The sequence below is a fragment of the Bathycoccus prasinos genome, assembly GCF_002220235.1.
Source record: "Bathycoccus prasinos genomic : Chromosome_19".
Lineage (NCBI taxonomy): Eukaryota > Viridiplantae > Chlorophyta > Mamiellophyceae > Mamiellales > Bathycoccaceae > Bathycoccus > Bathycoccus prasinos.
The window spans coordinates 40,355-58,260 of record NC_023990.1 but is presented as its reverse complement, the minus strand read 5'-3'; the positions used below and the strand labels follow the sequence as shown (position 1 = coordinate 58,260).

At 42.4% G+C, this 17,906-nt stretch overlaps 10 protein-coding genes across 10 annotated transcripts; 4 read left to right on the top strand and 6 right to left on the bottom strand.

Annotated features, from left to right (window-relative positions):
• Window positions 1-215: 215 nt before the first annotated feature.
• Window positions 216-1,151, bottom strand: Bathy19g00230 (unnamed protein product; the record flags this gene model as incomplete). The annotated part of the gene is made up of 1 exon (XM_007507977.1): window positions 216-1,151. The coding sequence occupies one exon, from the start codon at window positions 1,149-1,151 to the stop codon at window positions 216-218; it is 936 nt and encodes a 311-aa protein (XP_007508039.1).
• Window positions 1,152-2,716: 1,565 nt separating this feature from the next.
• On the bottom strand, window positions 2,717-4,033 carry Bathy19g00220 (glycosyltransferase CAZy GT90; the record flags this gene model as incomplete). The annotated part of the gene is made up of 1 exon (XM_007508020.1): window positions 2,717-4,033. The coding sequence occupies one exon, from the start codon at window positions 4,031-4,033 to the stop codon at window positions 2,717-2,719; it is 1,317 nt and encodes a 438-aa protein (XP_007508082.1).
• A 263-nt stretch (window positions 4,034-4,296) lies between these two features.
• On the top strand, window positions 4,297-5,769 carry Bathy19g00210 (predicted protein; the record flags this gene model as incomplete). Its single annotated transcript, XM_007507961.1, has 2 exons — window positions 4,297-5,251; window positions 5,393-5,769. The coding sequence occupies 2 exons, from the start codon at window positions 4,297-4,299 to the stop codon at window positions 5,767-5,769; spliced, it is 1,332 nt and encodes a 443-aa protein (XP_007508023.1).
• A 2,420-nt stretch (window positions 5,770-8,189) lies between these two features.
• Window positions 8,190-8,615, bottom strand: Bathy19g00200 (unknown protein; the record flags this gene model as incomplete). The annotated part of the gene is made up of 1 exon (XM_007507973.1): window positions 8,190-8,615. The coding sequence occupies one exon, from the start codon at window positions 8,613-8,615 to the stop codon at window positions 8,190-8,192; it is 426 nt and encodes a 141-aa protein (XP_007508035.1).
• A 570-nt stretch (window positions 8,616-9,185) lies between these two features.
• Window positions 9,186-9,962, bottom strand: Bathy19g00190 (hypothetical protein MICPUN_57357; the record flags this gene model as incomplete). Its single annotated transcript, XM_007507962.1, has 1 exon — window positions 9,186-9,962. One exon carries the CDS (start codon window positions 9,960-9,962, stop codon window positions 9,186-9,188), a length of 777 nt encoding a protein of 258 aa, XP_007508024.1.
• A 117-nt stretch (window positions 9,963-10,079) lies between these two features.
• Window positions 10,080-11,167, top strand: Bathy19g00180 (unknown protein; the record flags this gene model as incomplete). Its single annotated transcript, XM_007507992.1, has 2 exons — window positions 10,080-10,107; window positions 10,281-11,167. The coding sequence occupies 2 exons, from the start codon at window positions 10,080-10,082 to the stop codon at window positions 11,165-11,167; spliced, it is 915 nt and encodes a 304-aa protein (XP_007508054.1).
• A 120-nt stretch (window positions 11,168-11,287) lies between these two features.
• On the bottom strand, window positions 11,288-11,509 carry Bathy19g00175 (unknown protein; the record flags this gene model as incomplete). The annotated part of the gene is made up of 1 exon (XM_007507980.1): window positions 11,288-11,509. One exon carries the CDS (start codon window positions 11,507-11,509, stop codon window positions 11,288-11,290), a length of 222 nt encoding a protein of 73 aa, XP_007508042.1.
• Window positions 11,510-13,321: 1,812 nt separating this feature from the next.
• Bathy19g00170 (predicted protein) lies at window positions 13,322-14,714 on the top strand (the record flags this gene model as incomplete). Its single annotated transcript, XM_007507982.1, has 2 exons — window positions 13,322-13,892; window positions 13,990-14,714. 2 exons carry the CDS (start codon window positions 13,322-13,324, stop codon window positions 14,712-14,714), a joined length of 1,296 nt encoding a protein of 431 aa, XP_007508044.1.
• A 68-nt stretch (window positions 14,715-14,782) lies between these two features.
• On the bottom strand, window positions 14,783-14,953 carry Bathy19g00160 (unknown protein; the record flags this gene model as incomplete). The annotated part of the gene is made up of 1 exon (XM_007508012.1): window positions 14,783-14,953. The coding sequence occupies one exon, from the start codon at window positions 14,951-14,953 to the stop codon at window positions 14,783-14,785; it is 171 nt and encodes a 56-aa protein (XP_007508074.1).
• Window positions 14,954-15,296: 343 nt separating this feature from the next.
• Bathy19g00150 (methyltransferase) lies at window positions 15,297-17,837 on the top strand (the record flags this gene model as incomplete). Its single annotated transcript, XM_007508001.1, has 1 exon — window positions 15,297-17,837. One exon carries the CDS (start codon window positions 15,297-15,299, stop codon window positions 17,835-17,837), a length of 2,541 nt encoding a protein of 846 aa, XP_007508063.1.
• Between the last annotated feature and the right edge of the window lie 69 nt (window positions 17,838-17,906).

The window sequence follows — 17,906 nt, the reverse complement described above, 5'->3', positions numbered from 1 at the left end:
GTGCAAGAGAATAGTCATATATATGAGCAATAGCCTCTACAGCTTCATAATCAAATTACTATATCTACAAGAAAATAATGGCTTGACTTATGCTTTGCTGGTTAAGGAGCAAAATACCGAAACACTTCAATGTGAACTTCTCACCAGTTTGACAACGAATCAGAAGGCAATTGATTTTATAGCAGTCCCTACGAGGAATTTTACGATCGAGTTATCTACACCTGTTTTGACATTGGAACCCCGTCCTTAGCGTACGATTCGTCGTCTAGCTCTTTGATGACTGTCTTGCACTTCATCCTTTTTTCATTTTTAATTATCACTTCTACTGCCCTTCGAATTTCAAGATATTTTGAAGCAAACTTTGAATTCTCAAGGTGCTGGTCATGCCACTCAATAACAATGAAATCAATACCACAAAGAGCTCCTGATAAGATCAAGGATGGTAGGAGCTCATATTCATACCCTTCTACATCCATTTTCATTACCACAGACGGAGGACTTCTCATTGTATCATACATATCAGGTATTTTACGTGATTGTATGTGCTCTTTTATGAACTGGCCAAGGTCAATTGTTTTGACCTCCTCTGTAGAAATGTATGCTTTCTTGAGTTTCGCTCTGGTGCGCTGCTCGCTTTCGAGCTTATCAATTAGTAGAGAGCCTCCAAGCCCATCGAAGTCAATACTATGATGGTGCATAACAGAATTTCCTGCAAATAAAGCAGCTGCGGTGTTAGTGAAGAAAGTACACCTCGAATTCTTGGAATGCAGATAAGATTCAACTTCCTGTAGGTAATGAGTATGCATGCTGTTCGGTTCAAAGCCAAACGCACATGTCGTTTGTGCCCTGTTTTCCTTTCCAAAGTGTATATCGAAAATCGGTAGTATTAAAGCCCCTGAATATTTCTCAGGTTCAAAAAGCTTCCGGACTTGCACCCCTATGTTTGAACCGACGTCTAAGTACACATTATAGCAGCCATCAGCATATTTTCTTGAACTTAACCGTGGAAATATTCCTTTTGGAAAGCGGTTGTTCTCAAGAATGCTACTCGCATTAGGTTTATAGTAGCTTAAATGCACTTGGTAACTAGTAAAGCAAAAAAGAGTGAAGATCGTGAATATCTTTTTTTTTGCACACAAATTTCTGTACATTCTATTCTATTCGTTCTGCCAGTGAAGGTAGAAGGAACTCGCAAAACTCAGAAGAGGAACGCTTTCTTTGAGGTTAATTTCTTGCTTCTTAAAGAGCGCGTGATGAAGGTCTGAAGGAACAATGAACATAGAAGGAGAATAAGACGGAGTATACGAGCTTTCTCGAGGTCGAAAAATTGCCAATAATAAACTCTTATAACTCTTATAACTCTTATACCCAGTACTATATGGCCGATTATCTCTTTATAAAAAATAGCGATTTGAAAGCGCCCATCTTTTTCAAAAAAAAACAGAGCACTCGCATGCGCTCTCAAAACAGCACTAAAACGACCATTCCAAACGCGCTATGATATAGAATTAAAATCGGCAAAAAGTGGTCAAACACGGACTAATGAGTAGGGAGACATCGTAACCGCGAGATTTTGTTCATTGGTATCAAAATCGCTCTTTTCGACGTGCGTCAAAAAGCGGTGGGGGATTTTTATAGGGAGATTCTTAACTCCGTGATTGTGGTAGGTGTTACGCGTTTCTCGTTTACACATCGGATACGCTTTGCTTTTAGCAAACAGTGGCAAAGCAGTGTGGAATGATATGTGTTTGTTCTGATACGGAAGGTTTTGTTAAGGTTATGTGACGATTTGAAACGATTAGTCTACTTTTTTACGCGACTAAATAGGAACGCAGACATGTCGGATCGAACATTTATGGGAACAGAAGCCGTTTATGTATAACCCTTCTACTTCTGCTAGAACCAATTGAACTCGCATTACAGCTACTTGCTTTAGTTCGTGTCGATTTACTATAGCTTTGCTGGTCTAGCCATTTTTCCACGTCTTTGATGTTTGCCGAAAAGCTTTCTCTGTAATGCATGGTGTTCCAGCAAGAAGAACAGTACATTATTTTGTTACACGCACCATTTTAAGTCGATAAACACATAAACTTTCTGACCCAAGAAAATTTTATTGTTTATTGTTTTTCGTTTATTCGGAAAGGAACACCAGAAACCGAGCTGGCTCGAAGAGAACCACTTTAAAAAAACAAAAAAACTTCCTTCGCCTTCTCTTCCTCTCTCTTGCTCACAAAAAAAAAGGAGTTGTTGGCACCTTCGTAACATCATCAATGTAACATCGTCAATGCGATAAAACACTTCCCGTTTTCACTTATTTCTAGACGCAAATGTTCGACATCCGGAGCAGCATCACGCATGGGATCAACATTCTCGTCGTTTTCGTTCATTTTCGCCTTCGAAATGTGCGCGCGCGCGCAGATGTACGCGTCAACAAGTTTATTGATTCTGGCGATGAATAAACAATAAATGTGGGTCGTTTATTGTTTATTCGTCGACAGAATCAATAAACGATAAAACTCGTTTTTTGTTTATTCGTGATTTTTGCTTCTGCCTCGAAGAAAAGGTGTGAATAAACTATAAAATTTATTGTTTTTGGGCAATTTTTTGACCTCGAGCAAGGTCCTGAGCACAACAAAAACCTTCTTCCTTTTCCCCGCTCCTCTTGTGGGTTGGGTCACGTGTCCTCAAAGAAGAAAACTTCAAGCAATTTATGTTTCTACTGCTTCCTCTTAACATTCTTTTTAATGAGTTTCCACGAAATCTCAACCGTATCCTTCGTCTTAGTAGGTGTATACTTCAATAGGTCTGCATATCTTTTCAACATGGCAATCATATACTTCTGAAAAGCAAGCATGCTAAGTTGCGTTTCAGCCCAATCTACAGCATCTTTGGCTCGGTTCTCTACTCTTAATTCCTCGTTTCTTAAACCCGATAAAATTTCAGAAAGTGTCCGACAAATTTCACCTTGGGAAAGAGAGACATGAAAAACTTGATGAAATCCGTTTTCTCGAAACGCTCTCTGACACAAAGTTTGAAACGGGGAATTATTTGGTAAGAAAACCACAGCTCCAGCTACCAGCATAGGAAGGACCGCTGATGAAAATGATTTGCCGTCTAAATAAATCAAGTATTTGTATTTGACTCGATCTAAAGCGTCTATCGGTTTTCCAACTCTCAACTTATGTTGCACATCAGCGGCATCCACTGTATTTTTAGAACAACGTATAAGCGCTCTCCTCGCTGGATTTGTCTTCACAGATCCACGCCAAAATATTCTCTCGCTTCTACGTTCCGACCATTTATTTTTCTTTGCAAAATGAATAAGTTTGGGATGTAATTCTTTCCACGGAGGGTCGTGGAATCCACCAGTTTTACTTCCTGCACCTTCTACATCTTCTCCCCAAATCGTCCAAAGGGGCCATAATAAATCGTAATTATTCGAAGTAGTGACTGCGCTGAACACGGGAGGCGGCGCTTGACCTTTTATCCCTGGAACGAAGTCGCGATATTTTTTAGCCAGTATTGGATTTTTAGGTCGCTTTCCTACAATCGAAACTTGCGGATCGTCTTGAGTATTCAGTATAAAGTCTACGTCAGGAACGGCCTCCTCTGGAAACTCGTCGATCAATTCCATTAGCCCCCACAACCAATACCAAATTCGAGAAGGGCCTCTCGAAGACTTACTTATTTGAGCATAAATTTTACCACCTATAATCTGTATTCTGTTTGCGCGCATACCTTGCTGAGCAGCTAAATCTACCATTCGTTTAGTAATTCCTGTCATACTCCAAGGTTGCAAATCCACATCAATCCATGATTGAAGATTTGCCGATGCTGCTTTTCTAGAAAAGTGAGTTTCAGAGCTGTTGAACCCGCCTGCATTTCCAAGTTCTCTTTCGTGGTTTTTTTGTACAGAGCGTAAAGGATTCTCTTTCACCAGAGGACTGCTAGAAAAGTGAGATTTAGGTAAGAATAAGAAGATGAGCGCAGTTACAACGAAAACACAATACAATCTCTTATTATCGTTGCGCATTTTCCAGAACGAGATTTCCTCCGAAGAGTACAAAGCGTCTACGACTTTTAACTATGCAAACGACTCGTACAGCACCGATGCACCTTTTTTTTTTTTCGTTTTCCATTATTTTTTAGGGCAAGAAACAACAGAAGGCATACGGACTCCCGGGAAAGCTGTATCACAGGACCACCTTTCACTTAATATCTTGAAACCCAGGAAATAAGCGCACTTCTGCGCATGATTAAAGAAATGCTTGCAAACTGATGCGTTTTTGAGCGCATATGAAGACGGAGACATGTTTCTTTACCTTACTCTGTGTCTCCATGATTTTTTTGGAGGCTTTGACTTTGATTGGAGAAAGAGTTTGCGGTTTTCAGACATCAACAAGAAGGGCCATGGTAGTTTTGGCGCAATATAAGGAAGATACGACGTGGGCGATGCGGTTGGAGGACGAGTGCGACGTTGAAGTTCGTGTATACCAGAGTGCTAATCATCGAGATCCGTACTTTGTCGAGAATCTTGGAGGCGAGGCGGCCAAGTATTTCACAGCCATCGAAGATGTTTACGACGATGATGAGCCACCCCCATATCTGCTATTTTTACACGCTCACGAAACCTCGTGGCACAACGGGGTAAACGCCACTGAGTATATCTGTTCAGATGCATGGAGGGTGATAGGAGGTAACAATGTCGGGAATGATGATCCGCGGAGTCTCACATATGGTGAGAGGAAACATTTTGTACATTTCCCCTCGACTCGTGTTATCCGCGTGTTACGCAGAGGAAGCACTGTAGCTGCGGTTTTTATAGCGGATAAAAGGAAAAACGGTACGTTAAAACCTTGGTTTGCCACGAATAATTTGCGGCAGCGGGTTTCTATTACGGCTCGAGCTGTTAAAATTAAAGACAGTATGCGTGGCTTGTATTTCGACTCAGAATGTTGCGGACAATTTTCAACTAGTTTTTCGGTAATAAAACGCCGCCCGAAGAGCTTTTACCAAAGAATCCGAAAATGGGCCATTTCAAAGGGGGATTCTATTCACTCGAACAAAAATCAGAACAAGCCTACGGTAGAGAAAGTTAAAGGGCTCGAGCCTTTATGGAGTGTAATTTTTGATGCAACTCCATTACATTTTGATACGAAATTAACTGGTAGCTTTGCCAGTGTTGTAAAGGTCGAACTCGAGGAGCAAGCTAAAAAGGTTGCAACCGAGAAAGCAAAGGCTCTCAGACGACGTAGATCTAGAAGATCAACGAAAGTAACGTAGTTATTAATTGGTCTAACTTACGAGTGGTAGAACTGAATAACTGAATATACATACATTATCGTGTCGTCGATTACTTGGTCGGATCCGACTGAAAATGATTCCGTGGAAGGCTTGCGACCGAACGCGAGAGGTCCCGGCTTAGTGACGTTCGGCCCGGACCGCGTCAAACAGTTCTGCGAAAATAACGGTTTAGAAATGATTGTTCGAGCGCACGAGTGCGTCGTGGACGGCTTCGAACGTTTCGCGCAAGGCCAACTGTTGACGTTATTTTCCGCGACGAATTGCTGCGGGACGGCAAATAACGCGGGTGCAATTTTAGTTTTAGGACGCGATTTAACGCTCTACCCGAAACTCATCCACCCGTTGCCACCGGAAGCGATGGATTCGGCTTCTCCCGGAGAATTCGACCACGCGTTGTGGATGCAAGAAATCATCCGCGAACGTCCGCCGACGCCGCCGAGGAAAAATAGCTTTTTCGGTAACTAACTCGTGATGATGAGAGATGTTGTTGCGATACATAACATTTTTTCTCATTTGCTTATTCTACTTCACAACTACTGCTTTGCTACTGTTAAGCTCTACTACTAAACTCCAAACTCTCTTTTTTACCGCCGCCTAGGCGCCGCGAACGGCGCCGCGTATTCTATTTGCGTATTTCAAACCCTCGTGCAAAGTTGGTATTCTGTTTAGGGTCTCAAATTCTCAACTTTCATTCTCGTGCGAGAACGCGTTTTGGACGACCTCTTTTTTTTTTAATATCCCCTGGGACGCCCAGTTCAAGGGCAAAAAAAATTTTTTTTTTTTTTTTTCGCCTTAAACTGGGTGTTCAAACCGTAGCAATTTTGTTCAAACTGTAGCAGTTTTTGTAATGGGGTATGGGTGCGCGCGGAGGAGTGCGCGAGAATGAATACGAACGGTCCTATTCTATGGAGAATAGTTTGTAGAGGTTGTGGGTGGTCTTTTTTCTGATTTTTATGCACATTCATGTACTTCACTCGCACATTTAATTTGGACAGTTGTATTTGGCACCTCTCAGAAAAGGTGCCTTAAAAATACGAAGCTCCACATTCTCCTGATTTCGAATGCGCGCTAAAGTGGTATACAAACACAGTTTAAAATTTAAAAAAAGACCACCCACAACCTCTACAAACTATTCTCCATAGAATAGGACCGTTCGTATTCATTCTCGCGCACTCCTCCGCGCGCACCCATACCCCATTACAAAAACTGCTACGGTTTGAACAAAATTGCTACGGTTTGAACACCCAGTTTAAGGCGAAAAAAAAAAAAAAAAATTTTTTTTGCCCTTGAACTGGGCGTCCCAGGGGATAAGATATGGGATTCCTGGAATTTTATTAATATCCCCTGGAGCTCCTCCCGCCCCAGTCCGACTTTCAGGGCAAAAAATTTTTGAGGAAAAATTTTCACCCTTTCAGTGGACTGGACGGTGGAAGTTCGCAAACAAACGGTGGAAGTTCGCAACATTTTTATAGGCGCTTAAATGCGTCGAAAAGCGCGCGAATCGAAAGTAGAGAGGATTCTAAGACTCATAGCGTGGCGAAAATTTTGGGTTTAGGGTTTTAGGGTTTTAAGGTAAAAGTTTTCACTGAAAAAATTCACTTTTTTTTTTGCGAAAGCACCCTAAAGTCTGCAAAATCGGCCTCATATAAAAGTTTGTAAAAACAGGCCTTTTTTTGAACGCGTCTAGACGCTAGAAGTTTAGCAGTTGCTTAAAAAGAGCTCTAACAGAGTTTGTCGCAAATGAATCAAAGCATATTTCAATGTTTTTCGATCGCGCTGTAATTTCGTCCGCGATCAGAACCCATCCCTTTCCGTACTTTTTTCCGAAAGGCACGTTGATAAACACAAAGATGGAATGGCATCCCTCATCATTCCTTTCCTCGAGAGAAGTCGTCGTCTTCCCGAGAAAGGAGGCAAGACGCACATCCACGCCACGTGTGTTCTTTACGAATAGAACCGATAAAATGTCCTGAATGCAGTCAAAAGCGATCATACTGGACCAAGTGACGCGATCGATGAAGAGAATCGAAGACAATCATTTAAATTATTCCTACACACAAAGATGGAATGGCATCCCTCATCATTCCTTTCCTCGAGAGAAGTCGTCGTCTTCCCGAGAAAGGAGGAAAAAGGACATCCACGCCACGTGTTTTTTGTACGAATTGAATGCATAGAATGTCACGAATGCAGTCGAGAGTGAGTGTACGGGACCAAGTGACGCGAACTATGGATGAGAATCGAAGAAAAAAGTGATTCCTATAGACAAGAAGGAACAGCGTCCCTCATTCGTTTCCTCGAGAGAAGTCGTCGTCTTCCCAAGCGCACACGTGCAAAACGAACGTGCACAAAAGCAACAGCTTCAAAAAAACTTCTAGTAATAAAAAAAATTACAACGTGTATGTTAGTATAATTCTTTATCTAGATGCGTGCATCTTTCTCTCTTTTAGAATTACGCTGTATGAGCTTTGCAACCTTCTCCATCTGTGAGTGTTTATCCAATGAGACCAAATTTTTCACTTTCGGTCACGATGCCACAACCAAATTTCGTCCGTCTACGTTGTTGTGGTGAGCAAGCTTCCAAATCCATCAAAAAATCGGATCTGGATCCCAAACCTTATTATGCTTCCTCCACCGAATACCATTTGAGACGCTCCATTGCTCATTATTATCGTCCCGCGTCATAAAAAGCATTTTGTCTGTGTCCACGTGATTATTTCGTAAGAAAGTCATCAACTGTGCATTGAGTTGTCGCTCCGTTTCGTCCAACGATCTCTTCAACTCTTCTAAATCCTCCTTCTCGTCTGATTTCTTCCCGCTATCCATTAACACGTCCGGGTGCTCCGATTCGTTATCCGCGTCGTCGATATCGTTATCTTCGCCTTCGACTACTTCGTCTTCCTCCCCGGTGCCATGCGACTCATACGGCGATGGATTTTGGTCCATCCATGTCTTGCCGTACCCGGGGATCCATTCCGGGGGAACCATCTTCTCAGGCCTTTTGGGGATCCGCTTTCGACGCAATCCTCTTTGTCGGGCGTGGGCCAATTCCCTGATAGAGTAGAAGCGAAGGAAGTATCGCACGAGCTCAAAAGATCCGCCTTTTCCTCCTCCTCCTCCTCCGCTTTCCTCTTCTTCTTCTGAGACGGCCGGGCAAATTCTTCTTCCATGCCAACATGTCCAATGCCATGTCGTTGGTCCCCCCCGAGATCGCGATGCAAAACATGTGAAAATTTCCGCAACTTATCCCACTCTTTCACGAATTTTCCCTCTTCCTTTAAGGAAATGGCTTTGTCTTCCTTACCGCTATCCATTTTATCTGGAGGTTTGTGTTTGTGTGTGTGTGTGTGTGTGTGTGTGTGTGTGTGTTGATTTCAGTTTTTGTGTCGCACTTATGTGCCATTTATTATTGCCAACTTTGCACGAGAATGAAAGTTGAGAATTTGAGACCCTAAACAGAAACCAACTTTGCACGAGAGCTTGACACGTCACCCCCTTCCCGTCCCCTCCACGCGCGCGCGTTGACTGGGGACCGCGCGCGCGCGAGAGGTGCTGAAAACCGCGCGGATGCACCCATACACCTCATAAAACGTTCGCAGGAACTCGGAGCTGGAAAATACGCGCTTTTTACGTATTCTCTCTCTCCGTTTATTTTCTTCGTCGCAAAAAAAGAAAAAACTGGAAAATTGGGGGAAAAGAAAGAGAAAGAGAAAGAGAAAGAGAAAGAGAAAGAGAAAGAGGTTTACCCCGCGAGCAACTCACGCGATCCGCGATAATGTTGCGGTGTCCACTTCCTTTTACAATATATTTATCGTACAAAGATTCTCATCTCATCGACCATTTTCCATCTTTGTTCAATTTAGTCGTAAAGAAATACGGTGCTCCTAATTCTGAGGTCTCAGTTTCACGTTAAACCTCTCCTCAAACCAGGATTGATGAGTGTTCAAAACATCGCCTTGAGGCAAATTATTCAGAATAGTATAAACTTCTTTTCCTTGCTTATTTTTTGAATCTAACAACTGGCATCGGGCCCAGGTGACTAAAACCATATACCGGTTTTCTGCCCTCGTGTTGGTACCCGTCCTGTGGGGGACAGCACTGTCGTGCGCAAAACCATAATATTTTGGGGTGCTTGTAGAACGACCGCACACCACTGGCGAACCAAAATTTTGATCGACAACTTCTTTGTGGAATAGATTGATGTAGACGTTTACCAACTGCCCGTATGTATCGATATCTCGATGGTTTTTCAGCCTTCCTCCCGTCTTGCATTTCTTTTCTTTTGGGAATCTTGCCTTGATTTGAACATAAATTGGAAGGAATTTGACCCGTGAAGTGTTGTTTTCCCTCTTCTTGGTAGATGCAAAAATTGCGTCTTTCACACATTTCTTCACCTTCTCTAAATTATTGTCTAACTCAAAGAGATCCCAGATCATCCGAGATAAATGTACACACGAAAATGTGTGTGTTCCTAAGTCTCCATACTCATATCTCAAATCATAACTATCTCCATTGCTGTCATTCAGCTTGTAACGAAATTCCCCGGATTCGATGGACAAGAAATCGAAATCGTTTATTAAGCGAGGAGAAATGTCCAAATTGAAAGGAAAACAAATCTTATTCTTTCTCCTCTGCTTTTGTTCACTCCTCTTCTGACTCATTATCAGATCCACGCAGTCCCGACAGTCTGCCAGTATCCTCACTCAGTTCAAAAATAAAAAAAATTGTGTTCGTGTGAACTTTTTTTTTGCGGCTGAATAAAAGCTGACTACGGAGTAATGGCCATAATATTCTTTACAGCATACGGTTTTTATTGGCTAAATCGCTAAAAAGAGTCCTATTAAGTAAGTTTTACTTTGCAATGTGCAGTTTGACCCCTTCCAAAGGTGAGCCCCAACACACACATTCGCAGTAGCGGATGACTTCCAGTAACAACAATGTTCTTATTCTAGTATTTCTCATCATCTCACACAGTCTAGCCGCAAGTGTGAATGTACCTGCTATTTATAATTTCAGCTTAACCAGAGTTGCGGAAACTTTACGAAGATCAAAATTTATTGAGTATACTCACATACCAAAGTGTGGAACAGTATCACGAAAAATTTGCGATGAAGGACAGTTACCTTGTCTTCCTCTACCTCAACTTCGTAAGTGTGGTCATTATGGGGAACATTGTGACTGGTTAGCAAAATACAAGTGTGTAGGAAAGAAAGAGAAGATTACTTTCTACACTCTTTTCAGGGAACCTGTATCACGAGTCAGATCGCACTACAACTACTTTTATCCAGGTGCGTGCCGAAATGGAAAACCGCTTGGACAACCCGCAGGTCAATTCTGGACGAAGGGCATGTGCGAAAATGAAGACAATTTCACCAAATGGTTATTGACACCTGATAATTGGGTTCACAACAGAATGACTAGAATGGTTCATGGGAGAATGAGTTCAGGAAATCTTTGTAGAATAACTCCCCGTCGAGAAAAAATGTATTGGGAGTCAGTATTGAAAAGATACAAAAGAAGGCAAGAAGTCTTTGGAGAAATTCCTGAAGAAATCAACAGTGCTCCGGAAATTTTAATGAAGGCGAAATTTAATCTGATGAAGAACTTCGTACTTTGGGGAGATACCTTTGAAATCGAAAGGTTTTTCTGCATTTTGAAGAACTTAGCAAAAAATAAAGCAAAGAAATTGAACCCAGCCAAAATTACGAAACCTAGAAAGTCGCGTTCAAAAGTAGAGAGTCCAGAGGAGAAGTTACTGAATGATGAGATAATTTTTCAGAAAAATGTCCTAGATAAAGAATTATACGATTGGGCCATGAATCCATGGCATGATATCAAAGTCAAATACGCAAATGTTTGTCCTTAGAAAGTCTTTAGTATGTACCAAGAATTTTCAGATTTTTATTAAAAGTTCTAGGGGGTCTGCCAGACTGATCATCCAAATGCGAACACCTAAATGACACACGTTAAGCTCTTAAAATATGTGTTAATGGATGATATTTGAAGAGTTATATACATATCTAGAAACCACAATGTTACAGCTTTCACATGATATGTTTATATGTTTATAGTTGATAAGCGCTAATTGAGCGGGGAATGAATGAAGCATGAAGAGTGATGTGCGCGAGTTATCAAGGAAAATGGTTAGGGTTCTGTACTTAATGAGAAAAACCGCGATTTCAGCGATATTCATGTACAGCATAGACATTGATAGAAGATATATACACAAAACTAGTAAAAAATAGCGTTTCCCTTATATTTTGATATCCTCACATCTATACCTACTCGGTCACAATGATTCTAGGGCTGAAAATTCCCATGGAAAACATAAACGTGTATATGTACTTATGTACGAATTTTCAGCAGCATTAGTATCTAGACACAGAAGATACGCATACGCGAGTGATCACAAAACTCTCTATTTTCCTTGTTTTTTTGTGTATTTTTCACCTCTCCTCCAAACTGCCTTCCACCAAACCACCAAAATTGACCAAAAATGGCCTACAACCTCCCATCAAATATGATGTTACACTTCATGAAAGGTACTCATTTTTCGTACAGATACTTATACATGTCTGATCTATAACATCATGACTTTGTATATGATTTGATACACTCCTTGATGCTTTTTTATCATCCTTACTCGAAATGCGCACACCTAATTGTCACACATTACGGTCTCAAAATATATATGTTAACGGATGATATTTGAAGAGTTACATACATATCTAGAAACTAGAATGTCAGAGCTTTCACATGATATGCTTATAGTGGAAAGGCGCTAAGTGAGTGGTGAATGAATGAAGCGTGAAGAGTGATTTGTGCGATTTGCTGTTCCGGTCAAACTTAAGAGACATTCCGGTCAAACTTGAGAGACGTTCCGGTCAAACTTGAGAGACGTTCCAGTCAAACAAACTTGAGAGACGTTCCGGTCAAACTTGCAAACTTAAGAGACATTCCGGTCAAACTTGAGAGACTTTCCGGTCAAACTTGAGAGACTTTCCGGTCAAACAAACTTGAGAGACATTCCGGTCAAACTTGAGAGACGTTCCGGTCAAACTTGAGAGACGTTCCGGTCAAACAAACTTGAGAGACGTTCCGGTCAAACTTGAGAGACGTTCCGGTCAAACTTGAGACTCAATTCATTAGTGGTACCCTTCTGCGTGAGGAAGCTATTCCGAGCAGTCATTCCGTGAGGCGCCAAAGGGGGAAGGCGTGAGGAAAAAAAAAAGCTGACGAACGAACGAAGCGATTACTCGACGTTCTTTTCTCGCGCGAAATCTGAAAAAGAAAACTTAGCAGCACGGGGTTTAACGAAAACCTCACGAAGCGATATATTTTTAGAAAACGGATCTTCTATTTTTTCAGTAGTTACACTTTGTACGATTGAAGCAACCCAGTGCCGTGACTCTTCGACGACGGAAAGCGCAGGAAACCGAGCGCGTGCGGAAGAAGCTTTGATGCTTCGATTTTGATTTGATTCTCCACAAAATCCTTTCCTGTCTTTTTTGCATGAAGAAAAAAACTCTTTGCTTCGTGTCTGCTCGTTGTTCTCACGTGTTCTGCGATCGCGTTTACTCAACGTAACGACTTCTTTGGAACTATTTCTTCCTCTTCTTTTCATCGCGAAAAAGAAATCGCAGAAGCACCATCTTCTATTCCAAACCTTCCACTCGTTGAAGAGTTGAAATTGGAGGAGGAGGATAACCACCAAGAGGAAGAACAAAATTTCGAGTTTGACGAGAAAGAAGTTATTACTTCTCAGAAAAGAGTAAAAAAAGGTGTGCGTGACAATCCATCTCTGTGCGACTTGAAGCATTGGGTTCACGGTGAATTCCAACGGGACAAATTTATACCATCTGGGTACACACGTACGGCAAGTTTGAAGCCTCCGCGCGACTTGAAATTTACGAAACAACTGTATCACTGGTTTTCGAAGGAGGAGGCACAACTTTGCTTGAAAAACAAAAAAGTATGGGTTATTGGCGATAGCTACATGCGCAATTTGTTCATAGGGCTCATGGATGTTTTGAGAGGTAACTTAGCCAAACCGAACGAATCAATAACAAAAGGAGTTCCCGAAAAGTTCGTAAAGATCGATTTTGTACCGAAAGCGTTCGGCGATGTTGGAAGAGCGACTTTGAAATCAAATAATATCACGGCAACGTTCATCGGAGGAAGACGATTTGGCATAGGGTTGTACATGGAAGCAATCAAAGACCTGTTCTCAAACATAAACAATGATGATCTGATTGTTTTTAACGTTCTCATACACGATAATAAAAGGAATCGTGTTCAAAGTAGAGAATTCAAGGGAAACATGAAAAAGGCGGAACAATTTTATCTAGCGAAAATCAGTGAATTCGTAAACTGGTTACAGGCTCAAAAGCCAAACGCAAAAGTCGTTTGGAGCACATCCACATCTTACAAGGAGCACAAAGTTCCATCAGAGTTTCGGCGATATCAGCGAAATACTCGCATATTAGATATAAATAGAAAAGCGCGGGATATCTGGAGCGACGCCGGGTTCCCAGTCCTCGACGTTTTCCACGTTACGCTCGCGTGTCAAGCCAAATCGTGCACTGAGGACGGTTCCCACCACAATCGTATGGTGAACAGAGCGAAAGCGCACGTGCTTTTAAATAATTTTTGCCGCCCAACTTCGTGTGATTTATCATAGCTTTTTAGTGATAATGTTTTGGTGTTACATCATTGGAAAGGAATGGGTATGCGGGAACGACCTTGGTGAAGAGGCGGATATCAACTCGTTGTTTGGTTTCCGCATCGAGTGCGTGGAACGGCTCGGTGAGCGAGTCGGCGAACACGCTTGGCGCAGATTCAACGCACTTTTCGAATGGCTCCAGTTAGCGGCGGTCATCGAAGACAAGGTGTGTTGCATGCACGGCGGCATCGGTCCTTCGATTGAAACCATCGAACAAATCGACCAGCTCGAACGCCCGTGTTCTATGGAATCCGGAGGATTAGAACTCATGGATTTGCTCTGGTCGGATCCGACTGAAAATGATTCCGTGGAAGGCTTGCGACCGAACGCGAGAGGTCCCGGCTTAGTGACGTTCGGCCCGGACCGCGTCAAACAGTTTTGCGAAAATAACGGTTTACAAATGATTGTTCGAGCGCACGAGTGCGTCATGGACGGCTTCGAACGTTTCGCGCAAGGCCAACTGTTGACGTTATTCTCCGCGACGAACTACTGCGGGACGGCAAATAACGCGGGTGCAATTTTAGTTTTAGGACGCGATTTAACGCTCTACCCGAAACTCATCCACCCGTTACCACCGGAAGCGATGGATTCGGCTTCTCCCGGAGAATTCGACCACGCGTTGTGGATGCAAGAAATCAACCGCGAACGTCCGCCGACGCCGCCGAGGAAAAATAGCTTTTTCGGTAACTAACTCGTGATGATGAGAGATGTTGTTGCGATACATAACATTTTTTCTCATTTGCTTATTCTACTTCACAACTACTGCATTGCACTCCCTCTTGAATCTCTCTCCGTGTACGGTACAAAATCTATTCGTAACGTCTCGACGAGTTTATTTCCTAAATCCTCGAAACACGCCAAGGTCCCCATGCCATCTGTTCCATTTATGGTAAACATCATCACGTTCGTGCTTCCTCTTGTTTTGGCCATATTCTTTACACAGCATACGGTTTGAAAGTCCATAAACGGTGTCGTGGCTTATTCTAACTCGAACACGGGGGATATCTGCGCGTATTTCAAAAAACGAAACGTGAGTGATGAGAGAAAATACTCTCTCGTCGTCTCTTTACGTACACAGATCAGGAAAAATTAGAGCACAGATGGTCATGCAGGAAAAAATTCACTAGAAATTCTGTCCTTATTTTACAAGAAATCACAAGAAATCAAAATAAAAGATCTCACACAGACACAGTTCCGTACTTCTGTCCACCACAACTCACATACAAATAGATTCTTTAACTGCGCGCACTTTCTTTCGCTAGAAGAGAGATAGATGCTCAACGCGCCGCCAAGCGCGTTGTCGTCAACGAGGAGGAGAAAAAAGGATGCCAACAAAACTCCTAGTCGACCTCGTCGTTGCGTGATCACACCATCAGGCTCGCTTCCAAGAAAATGTGATAATGCGCATCTCAAAGACTATTTTGTCGCCTCAGCTTTTGCCGGCATCGGAGGTATGGACCGCGGTTTCCAGTTGGCTGGATTTGATGTCGTCGTGCAAATAGAAAACAACAAGTGGTGTCTTGAAGTGTTACGTAAACAGTTCGGGAGTGGTATTGAAAGATATACACCGGGGAATATCCGTGATGTAAAACTGTTACCAGCGGGAGTGAAAGTACTCCTGGTGACGCCCCCGTGCGTCGATTTGAGCTCTATGAATATATTCGGAGTTGGCATTCACGGCAAGGAAACCGGGAAAATACGAGAAGTTTTTAGAATTCTGAAAGCGATGAAGGAGAAAAACCAATTCGTGCCAATTGTCGTCATAGAGAACGTTCTTAACATACTGAGCGCAGAAGCGATGAAGTATTTAATTGAAGCGTTTTCTGAATTGGAGTACGATTATTTAGCGTGGAGAACGGTTGATTTACTCGGCGCGTTGCCTCACAGTAGGAACCGCGTCATTTTAGTCGCCACGCGAGACGGAATAAATCCTCACGATATTTTATTCGAAGCGAATCCCGAGTGCGAGTGCGAAAAAGTGCGAACGGGCGAAGAAAAAATTGGAAACGAATATTCATCTTCTTCAGCTGTGTGTGCGTTGTGTCAAAATTCACCGGACGCGCCGACAATCCAAGAGGTTGCAGTGATCGTGAATACGAGTCAAATAAACCAGGCGCCGAGCTATCATAAAAACCCGTGTCTGTTGACGAGTAGCAAGTCGACGTACGTCTGTGAATTTCGCCGTAAAAATTCAAAGAAACGAAAATTTGAAGATATAAGAGAAGACAACGGAAATAACGACGACGCCGATGATGATGAAGAAGAAAATCCGTTTCCTTGCTATAAACTCGATATCCGTGATATTGAGCGCTTGATGGGATTTCCAGAAGATTATACGAAGATTTCTTCTGCTTCAGAAAATGATTGCAATCGTCGCGTGAAGCTCTTGGCAAACGCAATCGCGGTGAATCATTCAGAGTGGATCGCGCAGTCTTGTTCGAACGCGATCCGTAACAAGGTTGCAATCGACGACGAGGAAGAGAAAAATGGCTGCACACCTTCTTTTCTCTCAACACGAAAGATAATCGAAGAAAAATTCACCGTACTACGACGGAAGAACGGCGAGACGATTCGAATTAGTAGTCTTTACGACAAAGACAAAAATTTTCCGGAGTGCGGGTTAATTGATTTAAAATCCAACTCGGACGAAATTTTAATCCCAAAAGGTGATATTCACAGGTATCCCGTCTTGAACACGTACGTTCCATTGCCTATATTTTTAAAATACAAAAACACTCAAATTGGAGACAAAAACAAAAGGGTTCGTTTGTTCAAGTACGCGGAACGTTTGCTTCAACACTGGGCCGCGCTTGAATATTGGATACTCGTCGCTTTGGTACGAGACGATGCACAGCGCAGAGGGCTTCTCCGACGATTTGGTGATAAAGTCGTTTTGAATGATGACAATATTGATATCTTAGAAGTTGCTGATTTCGAAGAATCGGTGGCGTCGTTTTGCGAGAAAAAAGGCGATGTAAAATTTATTTCTGGAAACGAAAAGTATGCTGCTGACTTTTTAGACGTCGACGCGCTCGCGAATAAAATTAGGGAAAAGAATACAATCGCGAGCGACGCACTGCGTGGTGGGAAATTAGTTCTCGTGGATGGAAACGTGGCGGAAAAAAATAAAGGTAACGACCTATGTGCGCGTTGGCCGGCGGTTGCACTCACCTTTCCAGAGGACGCCGAGACGATTAAAGCGACGATGAAAAAATTCGGCCGCTTTGGTAAAACGTTTTCCAGCATCGTATCGACGCGTGAAGTTTTTGTTTGCTATTTCAACAGAAATAAACGTCGATGCGAGTGGGTTCACGAAAATAAAGTGTCTGATATCTTCAGCGAAGTGATCGAGGACGAGCTTGAGACGAAGAAGAGGAGAAGAGAGACTTTTGGTGAAGATGAAGAAAGAAAAAAAGCTTTCGAGGGTGCCAATCTTTGTCGGCGAGAAATGGAAAAAATAATAAAAAATGGAAAGAATACTCGCGACGATGCCGATGATACTGAAGACGGTGACGATAATAATAATAATAATAATAATAAAAACAAAAACGACACGCTTTGTAACTCGATGAAAGGTGACGGTGCAGTTGGCATGCGCGTTGACGTGTTTTGGCCAAAGGAAAAGAAGTATTATCGGGGCATCGTGAATTCGTTTGACGCAGACTCTCAGAGGCACCACGTAATTTACGACGACGGTGACGAGGAAAAAGCTTTGAATTTTGAAAAAGAAAAAATCCTCCTACCTCTTTGGGGCATATCGAAAAAAATAAAGTTAGACAGACGCGGAGGATATAAAAGAGCTCACCCTAATTGAGCACGACGAATTACAGTTTACGATTACGAGGTATTTTTTATTATTAGTCTAAGGCGTTTTTTTTAAATT